The sequence below is a fragment of the Plectropomus leopardus genome, chromosome 19 (assembly GCF_008729295.1).
Source record: "Plectropomus leopardus isolate mb chromosome 19, YSFRI_Pleo_2.0, whole genome shotgun sequence".
Classification (NCBI taxonomy): domain Eukaryota; kingdom Metazoa; phylum Chordata; class Actinopteri; order Perciformes; family Serranidae; genus Plectropomus; species Plectropomus leopardus.
In genome coordinates, this window is record NC_056481.1 from 10,361,167 (window position 1) to 10,382,114 (window position 20,948).

At 39.2% G+C, this 20,948-nt stretch overlaps 1 protein-coding gene across 1 annotated transcript in view; it reads left to right on the forward strand.

The window, feature by feature from the left end:
• The first annotated feature begins 639 nt into the window (after nucleotides 1–639).
• The window catches only part of LOC121958757 (paired box protein Pax-2a-like), a 41,796-nt gene continuing 21,487 nt past the window's right edge, over nucleotides 640–20,948 (forward strand). The window contains exons 1-5 of the mRNA XM_042507865.1: nucleotides 640–682; nucleotides 2,157–2,322; nucleotides 2,919–3,116; nucleotides 8,388–8,467; nucleotides 9,972–10,091. Coding sequence (XP_042363799.1) covers nucleotides 640–682; nucleotides 2,157–2,322; nucleotides 2,919–3,116; nucleotides 8,388–8,467; nucleotides 9,972–10,091 — 607 coding nt within the window. The remainder of the gene's footprint in view (nucleotides 683–2,156; nucleotides 2,323–2,918; nucleotides 3,117–8,387; nucleotides 8,468–9,971; nucleotides 10,092–20,948) is intronic.

A 20,948-nucleotide genomic window follows, 5' to 3' on the forward strand; every position in this document is an offset into this window, starting at 1 on the left:
GGCATCTATTGCCTTTGTCTGACAAGTCATCCATATAAGCAAAAGGGGGGTCTGCAGAGGGGAGGAGAGGGGAGGTGGTGGTGGTGGAGGGGGAGAGAGGAGGGGAGGGTTGCAGCTTTTAGAACCACAGACACAGAGAGAGGCTTCATTCCCAGCCCCAAAGATCCAGCCTTACGCATCCAGCGCCGAAGAGAAACCCCCGATGTGTGCGTGCGCGTGTTTCCTCCGCCGTTTTTGACGCGTGAATCAAGGCCACCGGGAGGGATTGAGGAGATAAACCGGGCCCCTGCACGCTGGACATCAACGTTGCATTTGAGAGAAACAACCTCGCTGGCTGAGAATTACACCTCCGCAAGGAAGAAAATAAACTAAAACACAGGTCGCGTTACTGAAACAATCCTTCTTTCGGTCATGCTGCGCACCTGCCAGACCTCCGCGCCCGGACCGGACTGTTGAAGAAAAAACACAAGGCAACTTTTGGGGGAAGAAGTTGCCATCAGATCGGTTGTTGAAGCGGGGGTGGAGGGGCTAAACTAAAGTCCCTCCATCGAGTCGAATTTTTTTTCTTCACATTTTCATCCTTGATCGGAAGGCGAAACGGCGACTTCAGTTGATTATCTGTCTTTCCTTTGCTATCCAATGGATATTCACTGCAAAGCAGACCCCTTCACAGCGATGCACCGTAAGTAGCACAACCCGAGTTCATCTGCAGCTTCTACGCGCATAGAAATAACAAGAATATAAAACATTTCTGCACATTAAAGGCCTGCAGCAGAGAACAACATTTTTTTTTTTTTTTTTTTTTTTTTTTTGGCGCATAAATAAACTGGCATGCACCCAAACATGCAAACATTTTGGATTAAATAGTCATATATTTTTTACACACATATTCTGCGTGAAAATTATTCTAAAACATCATAAAATGCAACAATACCCCTGTAAACAAAGCAGCGATGTGCAGAAATTAAACTTGCCATAGTAAACAAAGAACACGCAGGTACCCTGTAATTTACACGTGTATCAGCCTCCAGCTTCCCGCGCATGCAGTGTGTGTGTGTGTCTGTGTGTGTTTAGGCCCTAATAAGTCAGCCACACATCTATTATTCAAATAATTCAAATAACAGTAATAAGTCCAGCTTAAGTCCACACGCACAGTGCTATTTTTGTAATTTGGTGAAGGTGTGTGAATAATTGATGACCTCTTCGTTTACTAAATAATATGTAATATGAGTAATCAAAGCTCGTTCAATTATTTAAAATTACCGTGCAGGGAAAATGAGGGAGCGTGTAACTTAATAGGCATAACATGACCCGCGAGGCTGCTGGGAAAATATGAGGGCTGTGTTTTGGCTGTGAGAAACTTTTACTGGAGCCTAAACTAAGTTACTTTTTAAAATGCATTATTATTTTCAGAATTTAAATAGTCGTATACTCATAGGGTCAAATGCAGGTTGTTGTACTAATTGTAAAAGCTGCACAATAACAGTGTGACAGGTGAAAAATCACATGCAGCATCAGTAGGTGTTGAGCACTTGAACGTAACCTTTTATTTTATTTAGTCATAAAATAAAACAAAAGGCCTATCCTAAAGAAATTATTGTAATTAACTAGAATTTTAAAAGTGAGATGTAAATTGGGAGGAGAAAATACAAAACGAGCATGGAGGAAAACTACCATAAAAATAAGACATTTTCAGCTGCTTTGTTTAATCAAAAAAATAAAATAAAAATGACATGAATAAAATATGTGTATTTGTTATAGACGCTTAGTTTACAGTATCTGTTATACTTTTTCTTAAAACATCCAAATTCTCTTTTATTTATCATTTGGGATAAATTGCTATTATTGTATCACTGTGATGCATTTTAAAAGCTTTAAAACACAAAAGGCGCCTGCGTAATGGTACTAAACAACTCTCTGATTCCATAAAATAAAATAAAACTATTTTTCTAAACAATGTCATTTTATGCGTCCTTAAACACTTCTCCATAATACCATAAATCCATGTAAATGCACGTTAAGCTATAATATTTAGGCTTTTTCTCCGTCATTTTTGCCTCCCCTATCGAAACAAACAAACTCACGTGCGCCTTCCTCTCCACTACGACTTTATGTAATGTTACGGTTGTGTGTTGCTGCTGTTGTATCCCACGTAGGGCACGGAGGTGTGAACCAGCTCGGCGGGGTGTTTGTGAACGGCAGACCCCTCCCGGACGTGGTGAGGCAGCGGATAGTGGAGCTCGCGCATCAGGGCGTCCGGCCCTGCGACATCTCCAGACAGCTGCGGGTCAGCCACGGCTGCGTCAGCAAGATCCTGGGCAGGTGAGTGACCGGTGTCCGGACAAGCCCTGCAGCCAGGTGCACAGTGTGTGTGGGTGTGTGTGTGTGTGCGCTGGGTGTGAGGAGGTGGATGGATTTACATGTGCACGATGGTGGTGGAGGAGAGAGCTCAAGCTAGAAAATCAGCTTTTAATTCTTAAATATTGGGTTAATTGTATTTAAGTGGTCCTAAATTATAGATTAAGAGCATTTTCATGCGGACTTTTCCTTTATTTTTATATGCACATGTTTTTTTGAGAAGATTTAATCTGAATTAAACCGAATTACATCCTTGTGCCGTGCATGCATGCATGCGCAATGCGTTTTCTCGCATTTTAATTCGTTTTTAAGCAAAGTTCTGTTTGTTTTGAGACATCATGAGACGCATGTTAAGCTCTAAAGTTGGTTTTACTGGAGAAAAGTTTGACTGTCCAGCAAAAAAGTAGTCCCAATATACAATAACTCTGCAAAGTTTGCACCATCTGTGTGTATTATTGCGTTTAAAATGACATTTCACGCCTATCTTACAGGGCTATCTGCAGAATTACGCCTTAAAAATTGCAAGCTGTCATCTCAATGGAGAATATTATTTTTTGCAGATATTACGAGACTGGCAGCATCAAACCAGGGGTGATTGGTGGGTCTAAACCTAAAGTGGCCACGCCAAAGGTGGTGGAAAAAATCGCGGACTACAAGAGACAAAACCCAACTATGTTTGCGTGGGAGATCAGAGACAGACTGCTGGCAGAGGGCATCTGCGACAACGACACCGTTCCCAGCGTCTCATCCATTAACAGGTAGGACGCACCAATTAAAACCTCAAAAAATAGATGCAAAATCTGAATTTTGCATTTTTTTTTTCCTTGTTTTAAATATAGTTGGGTTAACCACCGGTCTGCAGGATGCAACTCTAAATGAATTAATCATTTATGGTAGTATTTGTGTGCTGTAAGCGCACCACCCACAGCAGAATATTGTTTGGCCAACTTTTGTGCTGCCCGGCACGCCGAGGCTGCCCGCGGTCTCAGAGGTGCAATTCAATCTTTCAGACCAAACTCCCTCAACAATCAGCAGTACATCCAGGACTGAGTGAATCTGTCGAGATGAAAACCGATCAATATTCGGTGACCAGATCCCGTGGCGCTATAAAGCAGGCCAATTTTCTTTAGCACATCTAATGTGCTGGAGCTGCTGCTGCTGCTGCTGCTGCTGCTGCTGCACACAGAGACTCGTGGCTTTCTGCAGGATTTTATTTTGAAGTATTAAGGGGAAACCGATTGGCTGTAATTTGTAAAATAAGGTGATAAATAAAAACATAGTAAAAGCAAGGGGGGAAACGCTTTTAAATCCCTTCTTGATTTGAGTCATCGCTTCAAAATTCGTGGTGATATTCGGCTGTAATTAATATTGATGTAAAATTATGATGATGCATAAGAGTGCAGCATCAATTTTGCCTTCAATGGCAATTTATCTGGTGACATATCCATATTTAACAGTTCAAGAGTCCAGCTGCAAACCTTTAGTTTTCTAAAAGGAATTCCTAAACGGCATTATGGTAAAGGGGGTGGGGGGGGGGGGGGGGGTGGGGGTGGGGTGGGGGTATGAGCATTTGACCCTCCAACTAAATAAAAAACATGAAAGAAGCAGTGGACTTTTAATTTGACAAAATTGAAGACTTTTACACCACAAAATGATGCATATAGTGCACACATTTGTGTATAAGCAAATCACAAGAAAGCAATAAACTGTTCAAAATTTTTTGTCGAAGGACACCCCAAACCTCCTCAATAAATAAAAACATGACAGAAGCTGAGGCATTTAATTCTGTCAAAACTGATCACATTTACAGTATTAATTCATACTGAAAATGCACACATTTGTGTACATAAAAATTCAATTCAGAAAGCAATAAATTAAGTATTTCACGCTCAAAATTTCCCAGTGGAGGACCCCTGAACCTCCTTAATAAATAAAAACATGAAAGAAGCAGGAGACTTATATATTTGCAAAACTGAAGACATCTACGCCCTAAATTAATAGTGAAAATGCATAAATTTGTGTATAAAAATCACTAGAAAGCAATAAATTAAGTGTTTGATGCTCAAAATTTTCTGATGGAGAACTCCCTTCATAAATAAAAACATGAAAGAAGCAGGAGACATTTACATTTGCAAAACTGAAGACATTTACTAAGCTGATGCAGAAATTGCACAAATTTCTGCATCAAAAAAAAAATTCAGCAGAAAGCAAGAAATTAAATGCACCAAATTTTCGGTCAGAGGACCCCCAAGCCACCTTGATAAATAAAAACATGAAAGTAGCAGAAGACTTTTAGTTCGGCAAAATTAAAGACAATAATAATAATTTGATGCAGAAAATGCTCAAATTTGTGTATAAAAAGTCACCAGAAAGCAAGAAATTAAGTGTGTGATGCTCCAAATTTTCTGATTAAGGACCCCCCCCACTCCAATGTTGAAATGAAACATACGCCCCTGCTGTAGTTATAGAGTGGCAGCTACAGGAGGACCCAGAGCACCCCCACCCTCACCCCTCCTCACCTCCTCCACCACCAGAGATCCCTGGTGATGAACTTTGGTTAAGAGGCACTGTTCCATAGAGCCAGCATCAGCATTACATTTTAATGAGCTGATGGGAGAGCATGGACAGCTCCACACAAGACATCTTTTAAATAGAGAAAAAGGCTGAAGAAAATTCATTTCATGCTTCGTGGCTGCTTAAAAAGCCCCATTTAAGGAGGCTCAGACACATGTATGTGATAAATTCAAAATGTACATTAATATCATTAAAAGAGCCCTATAAAGTTTTTTCAATTCCAATTAAAGCTTTTCTATTTTGGAGCCCAGGGGGGTTGGGGAGCCTTATGTGTCTTTGTTTATGTGGGAAATTAAATTGTGAATACAAAGAAGTGTAATTCTATCAGCCAAATATGAGAGCTACTTTGAATTTCTATTACGGCTTAATGCTGATTTTTTTTTTTTAAGCAGATTTCAATGTGTTGCTCTGTGCCCACACACACACACACACACACGCACACACACACACACACACACACACACACACACAATGGAGCACACACAAATGAGACATATTTGTTTTGATTTAGTTGGGGGTTAATATTTCAATGCAGTGAATTTCTAAAGGAGCAGTCCACAAAAAAAAAAAAAAAAAAAATCAATGAAATCATCCTTAGTGCTTCAGCCACTTTGCTCCAGATCATGTGATGCTACTTCAGGTTTAAAATCCCTTTAAAGAGAAATAAATGACAGGAGACATTTTCACCCCAGGTGTTAAAACAAGAGTTTTACCACTTAAGACAATTCAGAAAAAAAACAACAACAACCGAAAGACTGGAGCCAAAGACTTTTCCAGTTGGGTGACTCTGACTGGGGCCAGTCGTGGGTTTCTGTGGCAGACAGTCTGACCTCAGGACTGTTGACAAAAGAGGACGCTCTATTTAAACACCTTTCGCCTGCATGCATTATTAAATGCCACAGAGACAGCGTAGTACTACGAGATAGGGCCACCACAACCAACAAGTAACGCCACCCTGTTGGTAGACATTAAAAAAAAAAAATCCTCAATGGCGCTCGATATTATTGATTCAGAAGGAAAGCAATTTTAATATTTCTTCAGGGGATTTTCAGCAACAGCCAGGTCATTAATTCATTCTCCCAAATTGCTTATTCAATATCAAGAACATGGATACCAAATAAAGTCTTTGAATTTATGTAGCACACACAAGTCAAAGGGGTCGAATAACTGTTATGGGGAGAAGTGAAAAAAATTAAAACATCAATATGCGCTCTCTGGAAAAGCTTGTTGTTGTAGCTTTGCCTCCGAGGGGAGTTTTTTGTGTGTGTGTGTGACAGTGTTGGATTTATTCCTCTGAAGCCTTCTGGCACCTACAGTAACATCAATATCCAAATCATCTGATGCATTTCTAGATAATATGGAGAAAATATAACAGGAGTATTTTTGGTTTAGTGTGTGGAGTTTTATCTGAGTGGGTAAATATTTTTATGAAATAAATGATGCACAGAGACAGAGGCGTAGGTTTTGTTTCAAAACTGAGGGGGACATATGTGAAAAGGTGGGTTTGGGGATCCTAAGTCTCACAATTCTGAGCATCAGGCACATAAATGCATTCTGGTAATTTTTATGCACCAAAATGTGTCTTTTCTGCATCAATTTATGGTGTAAAAGTCTTTAATTTCATATTTTTATTGGGGGGAAAAAGATACAAATTCTAAATCTTGAGGGGAAAGTGCCCTCCATGCCGTCTCCCCTTTGCACAAGGGCGTAGGTTTTGTGTCTACAGTGACAATTTTAAGCATTGAACACTTATTTTTTATCATTCTGCTGAATATTTATGCTCTAATTCTTTGCATTTTGTAAGAAAGTGTAAGTTCACAGTACACCACCCAAATAGAGCCTGAATTTCAAGATTTTGCAGCTGTCATTTAGGACAAAAAATGGAGGATGTGGAGTTTTTTGCAACCATAAGCAACTTTCAATTTTAGTGGAAATTGAGGAGACAAGTGAGTCATTTTATTTTGAAATTTAGGTTGCAGCTCCAGCATGTCATAACTTGGGGGGTATATGGTCCTATATTATCATGTACTATTATTTCTGGGGGTGTGTACTTTTAAAAGCATCAAATACTTATTTGTCTGTGTTCCGGTTAACCAATTTGTGCCTTTTCTGCATCAAGTTATGGTGTAAATGTCTTTAATTTTGTCAAATTAAAAAAATAAATAAAGACATTTTGCTCCGAAAACACTTCATTTTCAGCATTCTGTTGAATTTTATGCTTTTTTTGCCTATTGTAAGTAAGTGTAAGTGCACCTTACTGCCCCCATAAAGAAACTGAATTTCAAGACTTGGCAGCTGTCATTTAGGACACCAAATGGGGGTGAAGTTGTGAAGGTTTCTGCAATCATTTTAAGTTTGATGGAAACATGGAAAATAGGAAAATGGAAAATAGGGGAAAAAAATAGGGAGTCATATTATTTTGAAATTTAGGCTGCAATTTAAGATGGAGTTTATATGGCCCTGTTTTACCATTTTTTATTGTATTTATTTATTTTTGAGTGTATTGTTAAAAGCAACACTTTATTATTTCCTGCGTCCTGGTGTTTTTTATGCACTAATTTGTGCATTTTCTGCATTAATTTATGTTGCAAATGTCTTTCATTTAAAAAAAAAAAAAAACTCTACTATTTTTATGTTTTTATTGGGGGGACAAATTCACATGATCTAAATACTGAAGGGAACGTGTCCCCTGCTTCCCCCACAAAATCTACCCACTATGCAAAGAACTAAATCTGAATTGTGCAACCTAAAAGGCTCCACAGTCCTCACCCAACCTCTCCTCTTTGTGCTCCAAAATAGCTCTGGTGGCATACATGATGAATAGTTTTAAAGTTTACAAATTATTGTGACAGCTCCCTTTCTCCCCAAGTGCCATTCAGATTAAAGGAATCTAATGCTGGCGTAAGCTTGTGCAAGGCAATAAGGAACTATTGCTTTCCTGTCACATATAATTTATAGCTTTCTATTTGCATCTGTTTGCCCGTGTGACTAATCCCCAACTTTTTCTCCCCAAGCCCCGATCAATACAACCTCATCCGCATTGGCACATGGGGGCCGTTGGTTCTACAGAGATGTTTGATCTGGGAAGCAAAGGGCTGCGATCGGCCCCGGTGAAACCCCCTCCACAGAGGGGGGAGCGGGAGGGAGAACGAGGGGGGGGGAGGCTGATTAGTGTGGGCCAGGTAGAGTCAGTGAAGCTGATCATTGAGGTGAATTGATGTGATTTCATGCTTTGTTTGCAAGATCACTCAGACCAAAAGTGCAATGAAGACTTTTCTCCACACCTCACCTTTAAGGTAGAACCACTGACCAGATCCCTGCTTACGTATGAGTTACGTTTGATATCTTAATCACACAATATCTCTGCGGTAGCTGCTGTTAGAGGCAGTTTGAAAATCTGCGGGAAGTGAAGTCGGGCTGTGGTGACATCTGCCTTTTTTTCTTTTGTTCTCAAGGATCATCCGAACAAAAGTCCAGCAGCCTTTCCATCCATCTCCTGATGGGTCATCACTGTCGACACCAGGCCATACTATAGGTAATACTGCAGCTCTCTCTTGTGAAATGTTATAGATTATAATCAACTAGAAAAAAAAATGTGATAAGTAATGTAAGGATTTTAATTACTTCAACTAAGTAATGTATTTTTTTTTACATTTGATTACTTTTTGATGTTTTTCTAATGTTATAAATTGACCAATGAAGCTGAAAAGTCCAAAAACATAAATTATGTTGACAGTATTTTAATTGCTGGGAAAACAAGCTTTACACTACGAGGTAATGTTAGATCCCAATTGTGATTTTACAAGTTACTTTTTTATTTTTTTATTTCAAGTACTGAAAGGCGTTCTTGTTTGAAAACGTGGCCACTCAACTTGGCTTGGTCAGCAAACTCAGGTTGCTAAGAACGGTGCGCGTTGATTTGATTGGAACAGGCGAAATGCAGAGGAAATTCAAATATGAGAACCGACGCAAAAACTATCCTCAAAATGTTAGTGCAGCTCTACTTCAACATAGAGCTGCACTAACATTTTGAGGATAGTTTTTTTTATCTTTGATGGTGTGGCATCAAAAATAGGGTCTCTGACCCTTGCTGTTGGTCAAAATGCCAAAAAAAGGCATTCTTGAAGGGTAAAACGATGCAAAATGACAGAATGAACGTTATATTCAACATAAAAGCTTTTTCCCGAAAAGAAAACATTGGCTGTAACCACACTGAACATCATGATTAGTAACTATAATCTAATAACACATTTTTTCTCGGTAACTGTAACTGAAAACACTTATATTTATACTGTTATTTAATAACACGTGGTTACCTCCCAACACTGCATATGACATCACAGCACATATTTGGGCTGGGAAATATATTAGCATAATGTCGATATTGTGACATGAGCATTGACATCGTCACAGATTTTACATATCGTAATATCGTAAGTGTTGTGTTGAAGTTACATCATTTGCTGAGCTTACCAAACTGTTATAGCTATTATATTATTTGCCTTTACCTACTTAGACATTATATATATATTATGCATGATTTGTTATAAAAAAAATCTCATTGAGATTATTTACTTAGGGGTGTTGCGATATACCGGTATTGACGATATACCGATATTGACGATAACCATGATACTTAAAAAATGAAATATTGGCATCATGTCAATAACACATATATTATTACACTGTGTAATTTCTTTTAGTTCTTGCTTTGTCTTCTTCTCCATACACTTTGAGTGCAATTTTGAGTGCAATTCATTTATCAAAAAAAATCAGCAAAAAAGGCTAAAGATTAATTTTACTGATAACATTATATATTTTATATAAATATCACAATGTTGTCATTATCACGTATTATTTTAGCCAAGATAATTGTGTAGTAAAACACAGACGTCGTGTCAGCTTTAACATACTGTATGTTGTAGAATGTACACGATATGATTACTGTCAGTTTTCATAACACAGTACACTTTGAAACTGGTAAACCACTGCAACACTACATGCATGTATTCATTTTTTCTGTCTTTTTTTCCCCCCAGTACCAAGCACAGCCTCTCCGCCTGTAACCAGCGCCTCCAATGACCCTGCGGGATCCTACTCCATCAATGGGATTCTGGGTATTCCACGATCTAACGGTGAAAAGAGGAAAAGAGATGAAGGTAAGAGAAAATTTTCTCTCTTAAGGAGTTTTAAAAAGCTCATTTTAGGATTAGCACGCACAAAATATCTTTAGAAAAAAACGCTTAAAAATGGAGTAGGATTCTGTGCAGCTTTATGCTATAAAACCCACTTTGCTGAACTTGCAATTACGGCATTAAAACCTACTTCAGTTCCAGCAGATGACCCTTATAAAACACCTAAGTCTGAACTCTGTTACACCGCTGTGTCAATCTGCCAAGGAGTCTTTTGATTTGAAGACACGACCTCCGCTGTTGTCTCCTGCAATTAATCTTTATGGAAGTGATTAAAGGGCTTTAGATAATTACATGTCAAGATGATGTAGCCAACCACCCAGGTCAGTCAAGAAAGCCGCTGTAGCTTGGTGGAGGGTTTTTTTTTTCCTCCTTTAACAAAAGTGGCTCCACTTCTGCTGCTGAAGTAGTAGGTTAGTGGATGTAAGAGAGCCTGAGGCGATATAGATTATTGGTTCTGTAAGCAATAGGCTTCCTTAATGTCACTACATAAGTAGCTGATGAGAATAGCTAAACAGATGCACTCCAAAGCATGTATGGAGGGATGATGTGGCTGCTGGAAAAAAAGGGGGCAGTTATCTCAAACAGGGTGGGGAATGAGTGCCTTATTTCTGCAGTGCTGTGGAATGAGAGCTAATCAGAGCACGGCAGCAGTTTACATAGCGTCTTCTTTGTTATGGCGTTTGTTGAGAAGCACGGGGGTTTGCGGGATATTGAGTGGAATTGATGTTTTATGTGCGTGCAGGGGAGGGAGGGGATGACTAATGACCTGTCAGAGGTAGATTTCCTGGCAAAGATATAAAAACCAGCATGACGTGGACATGGCAAATGACATAATCAAGTCTTTCCCTGTAAGAGATGCAATCGTGGCGGCATAATGCAAACGTCTGGTATTTTCAAGGGTTCATTTTCAGTCGTTCGAGGACCTCTCATATTAGCCGGGGTGTAATGTCTAGTCCCCGAATGATAGAATGCACACATTTCTATGCAGATTGCTACTGAAGGGCAAAGAGGTATTAAAGGGCATGGAGGGGAATAAGGTATGTGTGTGTGAGGAAGGAGAGCCGGCCTGTTTTGTGGAGGTCTTCCAGGTGACAGCGCCATGTTTCTACGGCTATTCAGTCTCAAATGATTCCCCTGATGTGCTGCCATTTCTGTGATTTAGGTGCTCGGCCAGCATTACGATGAAAGAGAAGAAAGCTGTGTGTGTGTGTATGGATGTGTGCGCCCGTGTGTGTGTGTGTGTTTGCGTCAGGGTAGGACTTGTACTGAGGGTGACGGAGGGAGCTGTGGTTCTTATATACTCTCTCTTATAACGGCCAGCTGGTGCCTACCTGGAAGCAAGGGGTCAGGGATACTTTATCTTTCCAAAACATAAACCCCAGGCCTCGGCCGCACACACACGGCTGCAAAAGCAATGTCTCGCCTCCAGCCACAGTTTGTAAGAATAGTATATTACATACGATGTTACCCTGTAGACACTATTGTCCTGTTGCTGTCTTCCTTTTAGTGGAGTGCACCTTACCCCTCAAAAAAGACCAAAAAACCCCTGAATTTAAAGATTTTGCAACTGGCAGGCTAAAGCAGGGCCGTAGCCAAAGAGTCGACATTGGGGTGACCAAATCTGTAGGGGGGGGAGGTGGGCATTATTATTATTGTTATTTTGTATTTATTATTATTATTTTGGACAGTGATGCATGGTTGCCTGCTGCAGCATAGCAAATTTGTTAATTATATATTTTTCCGCCATATTTAAGGGAAGCATTTTGAGCATATTTGAAATTTGGGAGGGGATGTGTCCCCCCTATTATATATATAGTGATCACCGCCTGGGCTGAAGTAAGGGATGTGAAACATTTTTGCAACCACAAGTTACTTTAAATTTTGGTGGAAATTGAGCCATGTCAGGAAAATAGTGACATTTTATTTTGAAATGTATGCTTCAGCTCCAGTGTGTTATAACCTAGGTTGTATACAGCTCTATAGAACCATGTATTATTATTTTTGGGGGGTATATTGTTGAAAGAAAGTCATCACATGCCACATTTGGCCATAGATGCCAAAGTATTTCAAAGAAGCCTTCTTTCTTTGCTTCATTTCATGAAGTTTTTGTAACATCTGCATTGAATAAACAAGAAATGTAGTCTCTTTTTAGTCTGTGCTCAAACCATAAACACAGATTAGTCTTTTTTCTTATCAAACAAGTCAAAATGAGTTAAATTAATTATTAAATTATTAAATAATTATCATTATTTTGATATTTTTGACTTTACTAGGTTACATTTAATAAAAGTTGTCACACAGTCATCCTTAATTAGGTACCTTCGCAGAGTTATGTATATTTTCCTTTGTCTTTTTTTCATTCGGCACAAACTTAGAACATCAGGTGTTTTTCCATTGAAGAAAAACAACTTAATCTATTAATTAATTTAATTTCAAAAAGACTCATTGAGAGGGTTATTCTTTCCATCATAAAGATTTCAGAAATGATATCGTACCAGTTCTCTACAGATGGGCTGAAGCCATTTCTTTGTAATTACTGTTATGGCAGCTACATCCAGTATTTCAAATAAGTATTTTGTTTTAATATCTCCAGACGCTGAAACTAAAGACCAAAGAGGATTTCATTCCACTTAAATATAATTGTCATCCCAAATTTAGTCACTAATTCTGTATAAATCTTGCGTTGAAAAGCATTTACTCTTGGACAGGCTCAAAACAAGTGGTAGTGGTTAACTTCCAGAAGAAGAAGAAGCCTGAGTATTGAGACTTCTGAGACTGTGTTTCAGTGTTGCCTTGTTTGCCATTCAGACCTATTTTGCCTCCCTCAGTAGTCAGTAGTCTATAGTCAGTTAATGCTTGGATTAAATTTCCTCACCGCACAGTAGCTTGCCTGAGCCCTATTTAACTCGGTAAGCCTCATGATGATTGTGGCACAAGCAGTCATTATTGAGGGTTGAAAACATGAACAAAATTGAGCGAAGGAAAAGGAGGGGAAGGGTTATGAAAGGGGAGGGCGGCTTGCGGGAATGGATTGGCTGTGTGGCCCAGAGTATTTGTTTTAGGCAGTCACTGTGGCGCTCTGCCAAGCAGGCAGACAGCTCCTAAGTTTCCAAGTCAGCAGTGCCCTTAAAAAAAGGTCCCCCCATTACAGGAGGGATGTAGAGATAATGTAGTGTGACACACGTTATGTACACTGGGTCTCGGCAAGAGGAGCTTCAGGGACACAGGTGTCATAAGAGCCATTAATCTGCTATTGTCACGTGTTATTGCAAATTAAAAGTAGCATGTTACACTTGGCAGCCATTGTTGCGGACGGACAGAGTGGGAGAGAGCGAGACCCCTGGAGATGGTCCACGGCTGTCCGCACCTCTTACAAAGTGACATATATTAGAATTTGCAATTCTGCAGAGAAAAGCTATTACCTCACAGATTAACATCCTAACTCCTCCACAACCCCCACTGCTTCTGACACTGTAGGCTCCAGAAAAGACAAAGGAGACGCCGCTTCTCTCAGGGTCAAATAAAAACCTGTCATACAGTATCTGATGTTTAAGTACAAATCTGCTCTCATGGATGTTTTTTGTTCACCGTCTTGTTATTAGTGAGCGTTTGAGTGAGCTGAATTGACCTCAGCAGACAGCTTGGAGGTCTGTTGAGAACACGCAGCGTCCATGAAGTGTGTCCGGCCTTTCAAAGTCATATCACAGCGTCCTTTCATGGCGGCCCACAAATTGCACAATCAGACCCGTAGACGACTCTTAATTTCAGCCATTCTGGCCGCTTTCTCGCTTTGTGTCGCGCTTTCTTCTTGATTTATGAGAGAGATACAGAAAGAGAGAAATTTCATGATAAGATGATCATCACATATTTCAAAAGCCAACAACAATAGCCAGTGGCAGTCAGAATGGATGTGATTCTGTGCTTCAGTAGCTGTTGAATTAATTATTTCTCATCTCTGAGCGTCATGAGGACTGAGCCGATGTGTGTGTGTGTGTGTGTGTGGATGGAGATGGAGATGAGTGATGGTGCAGGCTGCCGTCACACCCTGCTCTGTGTATCAGCATCTGTTATGGAGGGGAGGGGGGGGTGAATCAACACAGGAACTCAGAGCACAGCAAAATGTCAGCACCTAAGTGCAACCTCCAAATTAGATTAATAAAGCCTTTAAAAGCTTGGGAACATCATGGCAAATGGATGGCCGACAGTAAGTTTCCAAAATGTTTCCCCTCTGAATGCTCCCAGCTGGCCACCAATGTCATTACATTATGATATTTGGTTGAATTTAGGTTGTGACATCCGGTGACAATTATTCAATAACAGTACAACATTGAATACCAACGTCAGTTGACGTAGAATACTGACGACAGATGATGTTGATATTTTGCCGGTTTAAAGTTGTGTTATGGTACCAAAATCCAGCATCTTACAAACTAAAAATAAATTTAACACTTGTCCAAAGTAAAAATTTGATGGCTCATAATGTTCACGTCCAATAAGCATCAAATTCTATCATCGTTAGACATTTAAAACATTGTCAACCTGATTTTCATTCGAATCAAAATTTGAGCCCTGTCCCATGCAAGAGTCTAACACCTATCTGACATCATATTAAAGTCTGGTGCCAGCTGAGTTATGAAGAACAGGACTAAAGCTGAATATCGTAATTATTTTTATTTGTTTGGCCTATATAATGTCAAACAATACATACAGTACTTCTGATTGTCTCTCAGCTGGCTGCAAACGTCACTATGACGTCAGCTGATGAAAAACAATGTCTAATGCCAACGTCAATCTGAAGTTGTGTACTGAGGACAGATGATGTTGATATTTTGTTGGTTCAAAGGTGTGTCATTAAGTAATCAGAATCCAATCGAAATTTAACGTTTGTACGAAGTAAGAGTCCAGCATCTTACTGACATTATTTTGACATGTAGTGCCAGCTGGGTTATGAGGAATATGGCTTCACCTACGGAATATCTTAATTATTTTCATTTGTTAGCTATAAAATAACAGAAAATACAACTTCTCAACGGTGTAGGTGTCGTTTCAGCATTGGGAGGGACAAATATGGAACGGCCAGAAAATTCAACACTTAATTTCCTGCTTTCTGGTGAATTTTCATGCACCGATTTGTGCCTTTTCTGCATCAATTAAAAGGTGTAAAGGTCTTTAATTTTGTCAAAATAAAAGTCTGTTTTATTGGGGGAAAACAACACACATGTACAAAATATTGAAGGGGACATGTCACCCAGTGTTCTCGTAAAATCACGCATGCAAAGAAATAAGCATCTAAATCTGATTTCTGCACCTTAAAAGGCTCCACAGTCCTTACCCGGTTTCTTGTCTTTGTGCTCTAAAATAGCTCTCTTGCCAAACATAATGAATAGTTTTGTTCATGTTCTAAATATTAAGGGGGGACATGTCGCCTGTAACTCATCCTAAAATCTAGACCTTTGCTCCTTCTTATGTCCTGTTTTTTTTTTTTTTTATATAAACAGCCCAAAACTCCAAACAACAGATTTAAAGCAAAAGAAAACTGAAAAAAGCAGGAAATTCTCACATTTGAGAAGCTGCAGACAGAAAATGTATGGCCACTTTTTTATTATATTATTTTTTTTAATCAATTTTCCTTCAATATATCGTCTAATCCCTATCAAACACCAATCCCAGATCTCTGGTGATGCAGAACAAACGTATCACAGTATTTCATTTATGTTTACATAATCAAAACATTCAATTAGACAAAACAAAATGCAGCTGAGTTCATCCAATTTGTTTTAATTTGATTTCATTTAGCCGAGAATTGAATCAGGCGGGAAATCATAGAGGTGTATTATTGTGAAATACATAACAATGTGTTGAGGGAACGAGAGCGTATGTATGTTGGCATGTTATTTAAACAAGGAGCCGTCTGAGAGGGGGGGTAAGCTCATTCATCTGAGGGGGGCTTTCATGACCTCAAGGTGGCGGGTCACCTCCCCGTGTCTCCAACAGGAACTTAGAAACTATTTTTTTACCATGTAAAAAAATTAAACTTTTATTCTGAAATCATTCTTTTCTGTATTTAAATCGGGTTTTTATTGCTATTTATACTCAGCCTGCTCTTCATTCATGATAACTGCTCTGTTTTTGTTTGGCGCGCAGTCACTCAGACTCACTCCCAGTCTCAGAGTTGCCTCGGCTGAAGCCTCCTGCTAAGGGTCGTGACCTCTGGGTGCCAAACCCACAGAGAGGAGTCTGCTTTATAGAGCCGGTTATCTGATCTGATGGAGGCTGCTCCCTCGTTACCAGAGTGTTAATACAGACTGATGTCAAGATGAATACACTCAACTCCGACGATGATCGATAAACGACCACAGAGCGGGACAAGCGTGTAACGCACCAACAAAGCCACTGTGGTCAAAGATTAGTATCACCGCTGCATAATGGGCAGTTTAGAAACGTCCAAATAATGAAGGTGACTTCTTGTAGTGACAATAGAAGCTCATCCATGCTTAACCGCACCTTTTTAAAAACTGTAAATATTTGTACGTAAGATCAATTATTTTTGACTAAATTTGCAAAAATTAAAGGTGAAGTTTAAAAAATATATATATAACTACTTGCACATTAATGAGATATTCATGCCACAAAACACAACCATTGTGCTTTAAAGGGTCTATGCAGGTGAAGTCTGGTCAGATTTGTTAAGCACTGGTGTCTGCTGACTGACATACAAAACAAACGATCCATCTACTTTTCATTTTGCTGAATTCAGATTTGTGTATGGAGATACTATAGCATCACCCTGGTCTGGCAAGTTTGAGCAGAGCAGAAAAAAATACAAAAATCTCTTATGTAAAAAAAATTAATATTCTTCTGCCTCTGGAAAAAAATATAGCGTTTTCATGTCTCACTTATTATGAGAAAATGACAACAAGTCCTCTGCATTTAAATACAAAATACACTGTTTTTAAACTCTACTTCAGTACGACACAGAAGCATTTTCTGAAGACAAATATCAGTTGAAAAATCGTACACAGGTTTGATTGGAAACAAAAATCACATGGTCCGGGTTAAGGAAAGCTTAAAATGAATACTTTATTAACATTAGGAGACCTTTAAAGTCATGGTTGCAACAATCAACAACAGCTGATTCATTTGGTTGGCACTTAGTGGCTCTATAATAACACCATACCATTTCCTTTTTCAGTCCCTTAAGAATTTCACTGGCTTTTTTGGGGGGAATGTGTGGCCTTGATTTCCAGCAGCTTTTATAAAACATTGTTTTTTTGTTTGTTTGTAAGTGGGAGCAAGTGTAAACTGCAAAAAAAGCTGTTTTTTTCCTGTATAAGTCTATAAAAATCAAAAGCAACTTGTTCCTGTGAGAATGAAACCACACTATTCTTAGTTTGTGATTTATACAACACTAACTATGCACATCTGCATCCTCACAACCACAAACGAGGGGGAGTTTGGTGACGTGTGGGTTACTGCTTTGTTTGGTGAAATCCAGTAAAATACGATGATTGGTCAAATATGCACAAAGGTCGCAGTTATTAGACAAATTTACAAGGTCGCCCAGAATTGTTTGAAATTGTGTTAATTGTTGCGTTCACAGCATAGCAATATCCTGGGAGCGTTTTATACTTTCTCAGATTTCAGACTGCTAGAAGGCTTTGTCACTTGAATGCAAAGAAATGTAGTTTTGGGGAACTGAGTCCGTAGTTTTTCTTTGGAGGACAGTCTCGAAAAATGATTAAGGCTCCATAAAGTTGATTTACGCTCGAGAGAGCTCAATTAAACGTCTACATATGTCACGGAAATCATCTTCATCACCAAAACACAGTCGTTGCTGATCTGTCAGACGGGAGTCAGTGGCTGGGAGGACAGATGGGACTGTCCTCAGTCTGAGTGGGAGGAAGAGTGTGTAGGTTGACCCAGGATGGTTTGTCTTGTGTGTGGGAAGTGTATTCCTCAGTGGTGAATGACAAATATGTTGGAGGTGGTGGTGGTGGGGGGGTGAGGCGGAGGGGGGTATTGATCAGGTGTTGTGGCTCGGGCCGGCTGATGGAAAGTAATTAATGACTCTATTTGCTTTGGAAGCAAAGAGAACAATTGAGTTTGATAAAGTGACAAGCAGCAGCTCTGGTAGGTGAAAACATGTTGAATATTTTCCTTAAAAGTTCAGAAAAGACAAAAAAATCAGAGTTGTTTCTATTTAGCAGCTGTGTTAACCGCTTAAGGAACAGTTTAACCTGTTCACTTTCATCCCAAGGATAGGATGAGTCGTACCTGTGCATTCAATATGAAGCTATAGTCAGGAGACGGTTAATTTAGCAAAAACACTATGCTTTTAATAAGGAGGATGCAGACAGTTCTTTTATCCATTTAATTAAATTATTTCCACGAAAGTCTTATCATCTGTTTTGCCTGTAATTCTTGTGATTCTTCCTTATTTTATATTACTTTGTATTCCAACCTAATGAGCAAAGTTTGGACTCGTAGTTAATTATATTGATAAAATCTTTTCCATCACATATTTTTACAACTTTTGAAAATGTTTTATTACATTCCCAAACACAATAGAAAAGCGATGTTTGCAACGGTAACAGTCACAAAATTTGGTTTTAAATGGTTTTCGCTGGAGAGTGAAGAGGAGACACAAAGGACGTTTAGGGTTAAAGTCAAACCTTTCGAACATTAAACGAAATAAAAGATGACAGCAATGAACTGGTCCAACTTTTTCTCTCCCTATACTGAAACCTCAGTTAAAGTATCCCCTGATACCACGTACCGGTGATGTCTTATTCCCAAATTTAAAATCTGTTTACCGCCCCTGTTTATCTCACATTCACTCTAATGTAAGGAAGTATGAGGACAGGGATAACTGTGCGACTAAAATCTGCCAAGTCACCAGGAGGAAATCTGCCAAGTCACCAGTACAACGTTATTGTACGTTTTTTGAAAACCACAAATATGTTACATTTGCATACATATTATACTGACGTTTTTGACGTAATGTCTGCGCTGACTTGTCAGTAGATGGAGGGGATGGCGAAAGGAAAACATCATGGCTTGAAAAAGAAAAGCAAAAAAAGGTTTTGATTCAGAAAGTCATTGCTTTTTTTTCGTCAGCTTTTATGCTCCAAATGTGGGTGATTTTTATTGACCCACCACTTTTTTTCCATCAGGGCTAGTGCCACGAAAAGCGTTTGTTTATTACAGAGACATCGCTGTGTTTCCTGCAGAGATCGTGCCCCAAAATCTGGTACGTTACGCCAAAATATGGTATTTTCCTAAACATAACCATGTGGTTTTTGTCCCTGAACCTAACCACCAATCAACCCTTGGCTTGATTTCTTTTAAAAAAAAACGTGAAGAAAACAATGTGCAGCCAAAGTGGAAATGAAAATTACCAGAAAATGATTTTTCAAAAATTTTAATTAATTGAATTAATTAAAAAATGAAAAAGAAAGTTAAAAAAAGGAAATAACCTTGAAAAAGTGTTTTGAAAAGTAATAGATAATTTTATAACATAATCTTAAATATGTAATTTTGAGACATTTCCCCTAGCTTTTAAAAATCATTTTCTTACCAAATTTTTTACCAAATTGCCTTTTCCCTTCTTTCTGAAAGAAATCGCACCAGTTTGCTCATGTTTCGATTTAAATACTTTTGAAAGGCGTCTGACAGCAGCAAAGGAAAAATGATGTCGCATCAGGTTTCAAAGAGTTAACCACAGCATTGATGAAACCTAAAGAAACATAAAGTTTCAACGTATATTCTACATAATAATGTACAAATGTAACATATCCCTAGTTTGCAAAAAAATGTACAATGCCAACATTTCTCTGGACATAGGGTTGCTAAAATTTGATTGGGCAGCCATGACTGAATGAACTGATTGCAAAAGCCTTTTATAACGGCACTAACAACGATATGAAATCCATCACATCACAGGGCCAAAACCATTCAACCTAATAAGATCAGTATCAGCACCGATAAACATCGGATCGGCGAATCGTTTGTAAATACGTCCTGCATTCTTATGTGCAGTGAAAACAGAATAAATAGTTAACAAGATATTGTTAGCAAACTGGTGATATTTATTGCCCCGACATTTTCGCCGCTATCAGCACAATTTCATGTTACACACACGCACACACCCACTCACACTCTCTTTTATAGCTCCTTCACGGGAGAGTCGGGTTCATCCTCTGGCCTCAGCCGGTGAAAAAAGGTCAAGCAGCAGAGTAGAATGGCAATAACCCTCCCAAATGGTACTATCACACAGACATGATTGATCAATTGAATTCCATGGCAGAGAAAAATGTGGGATTAAGTAGAGTATTATACGCACAATGAGTTGAGGCATGATGTTCATTTCAAGTTCATTTCAGCTCCCTCTTGCCACCAGATCAGGCAATCAATAGGGGCCTTGCATATCATATATCACCACTCTCCCACTGAGGGGAGAACATAATCTGCCGCAAATTTAGAATGACAGATTTGTAAGGGAGCTGAAGCTTTCTGGGATCCAGGGAGGAGACCTACAGACACTGCAGCCAGGAGAGGTGGAGGGGGGGGAGGGAAAAAAAAAGGAGAGGGAGGGAGCTACGGTAGGATGGTCTGTAAAGGCTTTAAAGCGTCGCACACAAGTGACAACGGGAAAAGCTAAGGCATCCTTCTCCCAACAGTCGGGTAATCAGGTCAGGAGTCAGGAGAAAATTCCTGTGTTTGCAGAGCAGCATGATTGAACCAGACTGTGCGATTTTATTCAGCCTCTTGTCCTCCGCCGCTGTTTCCAAATGGAACCACCACACTCGCAGAGAATGAAAG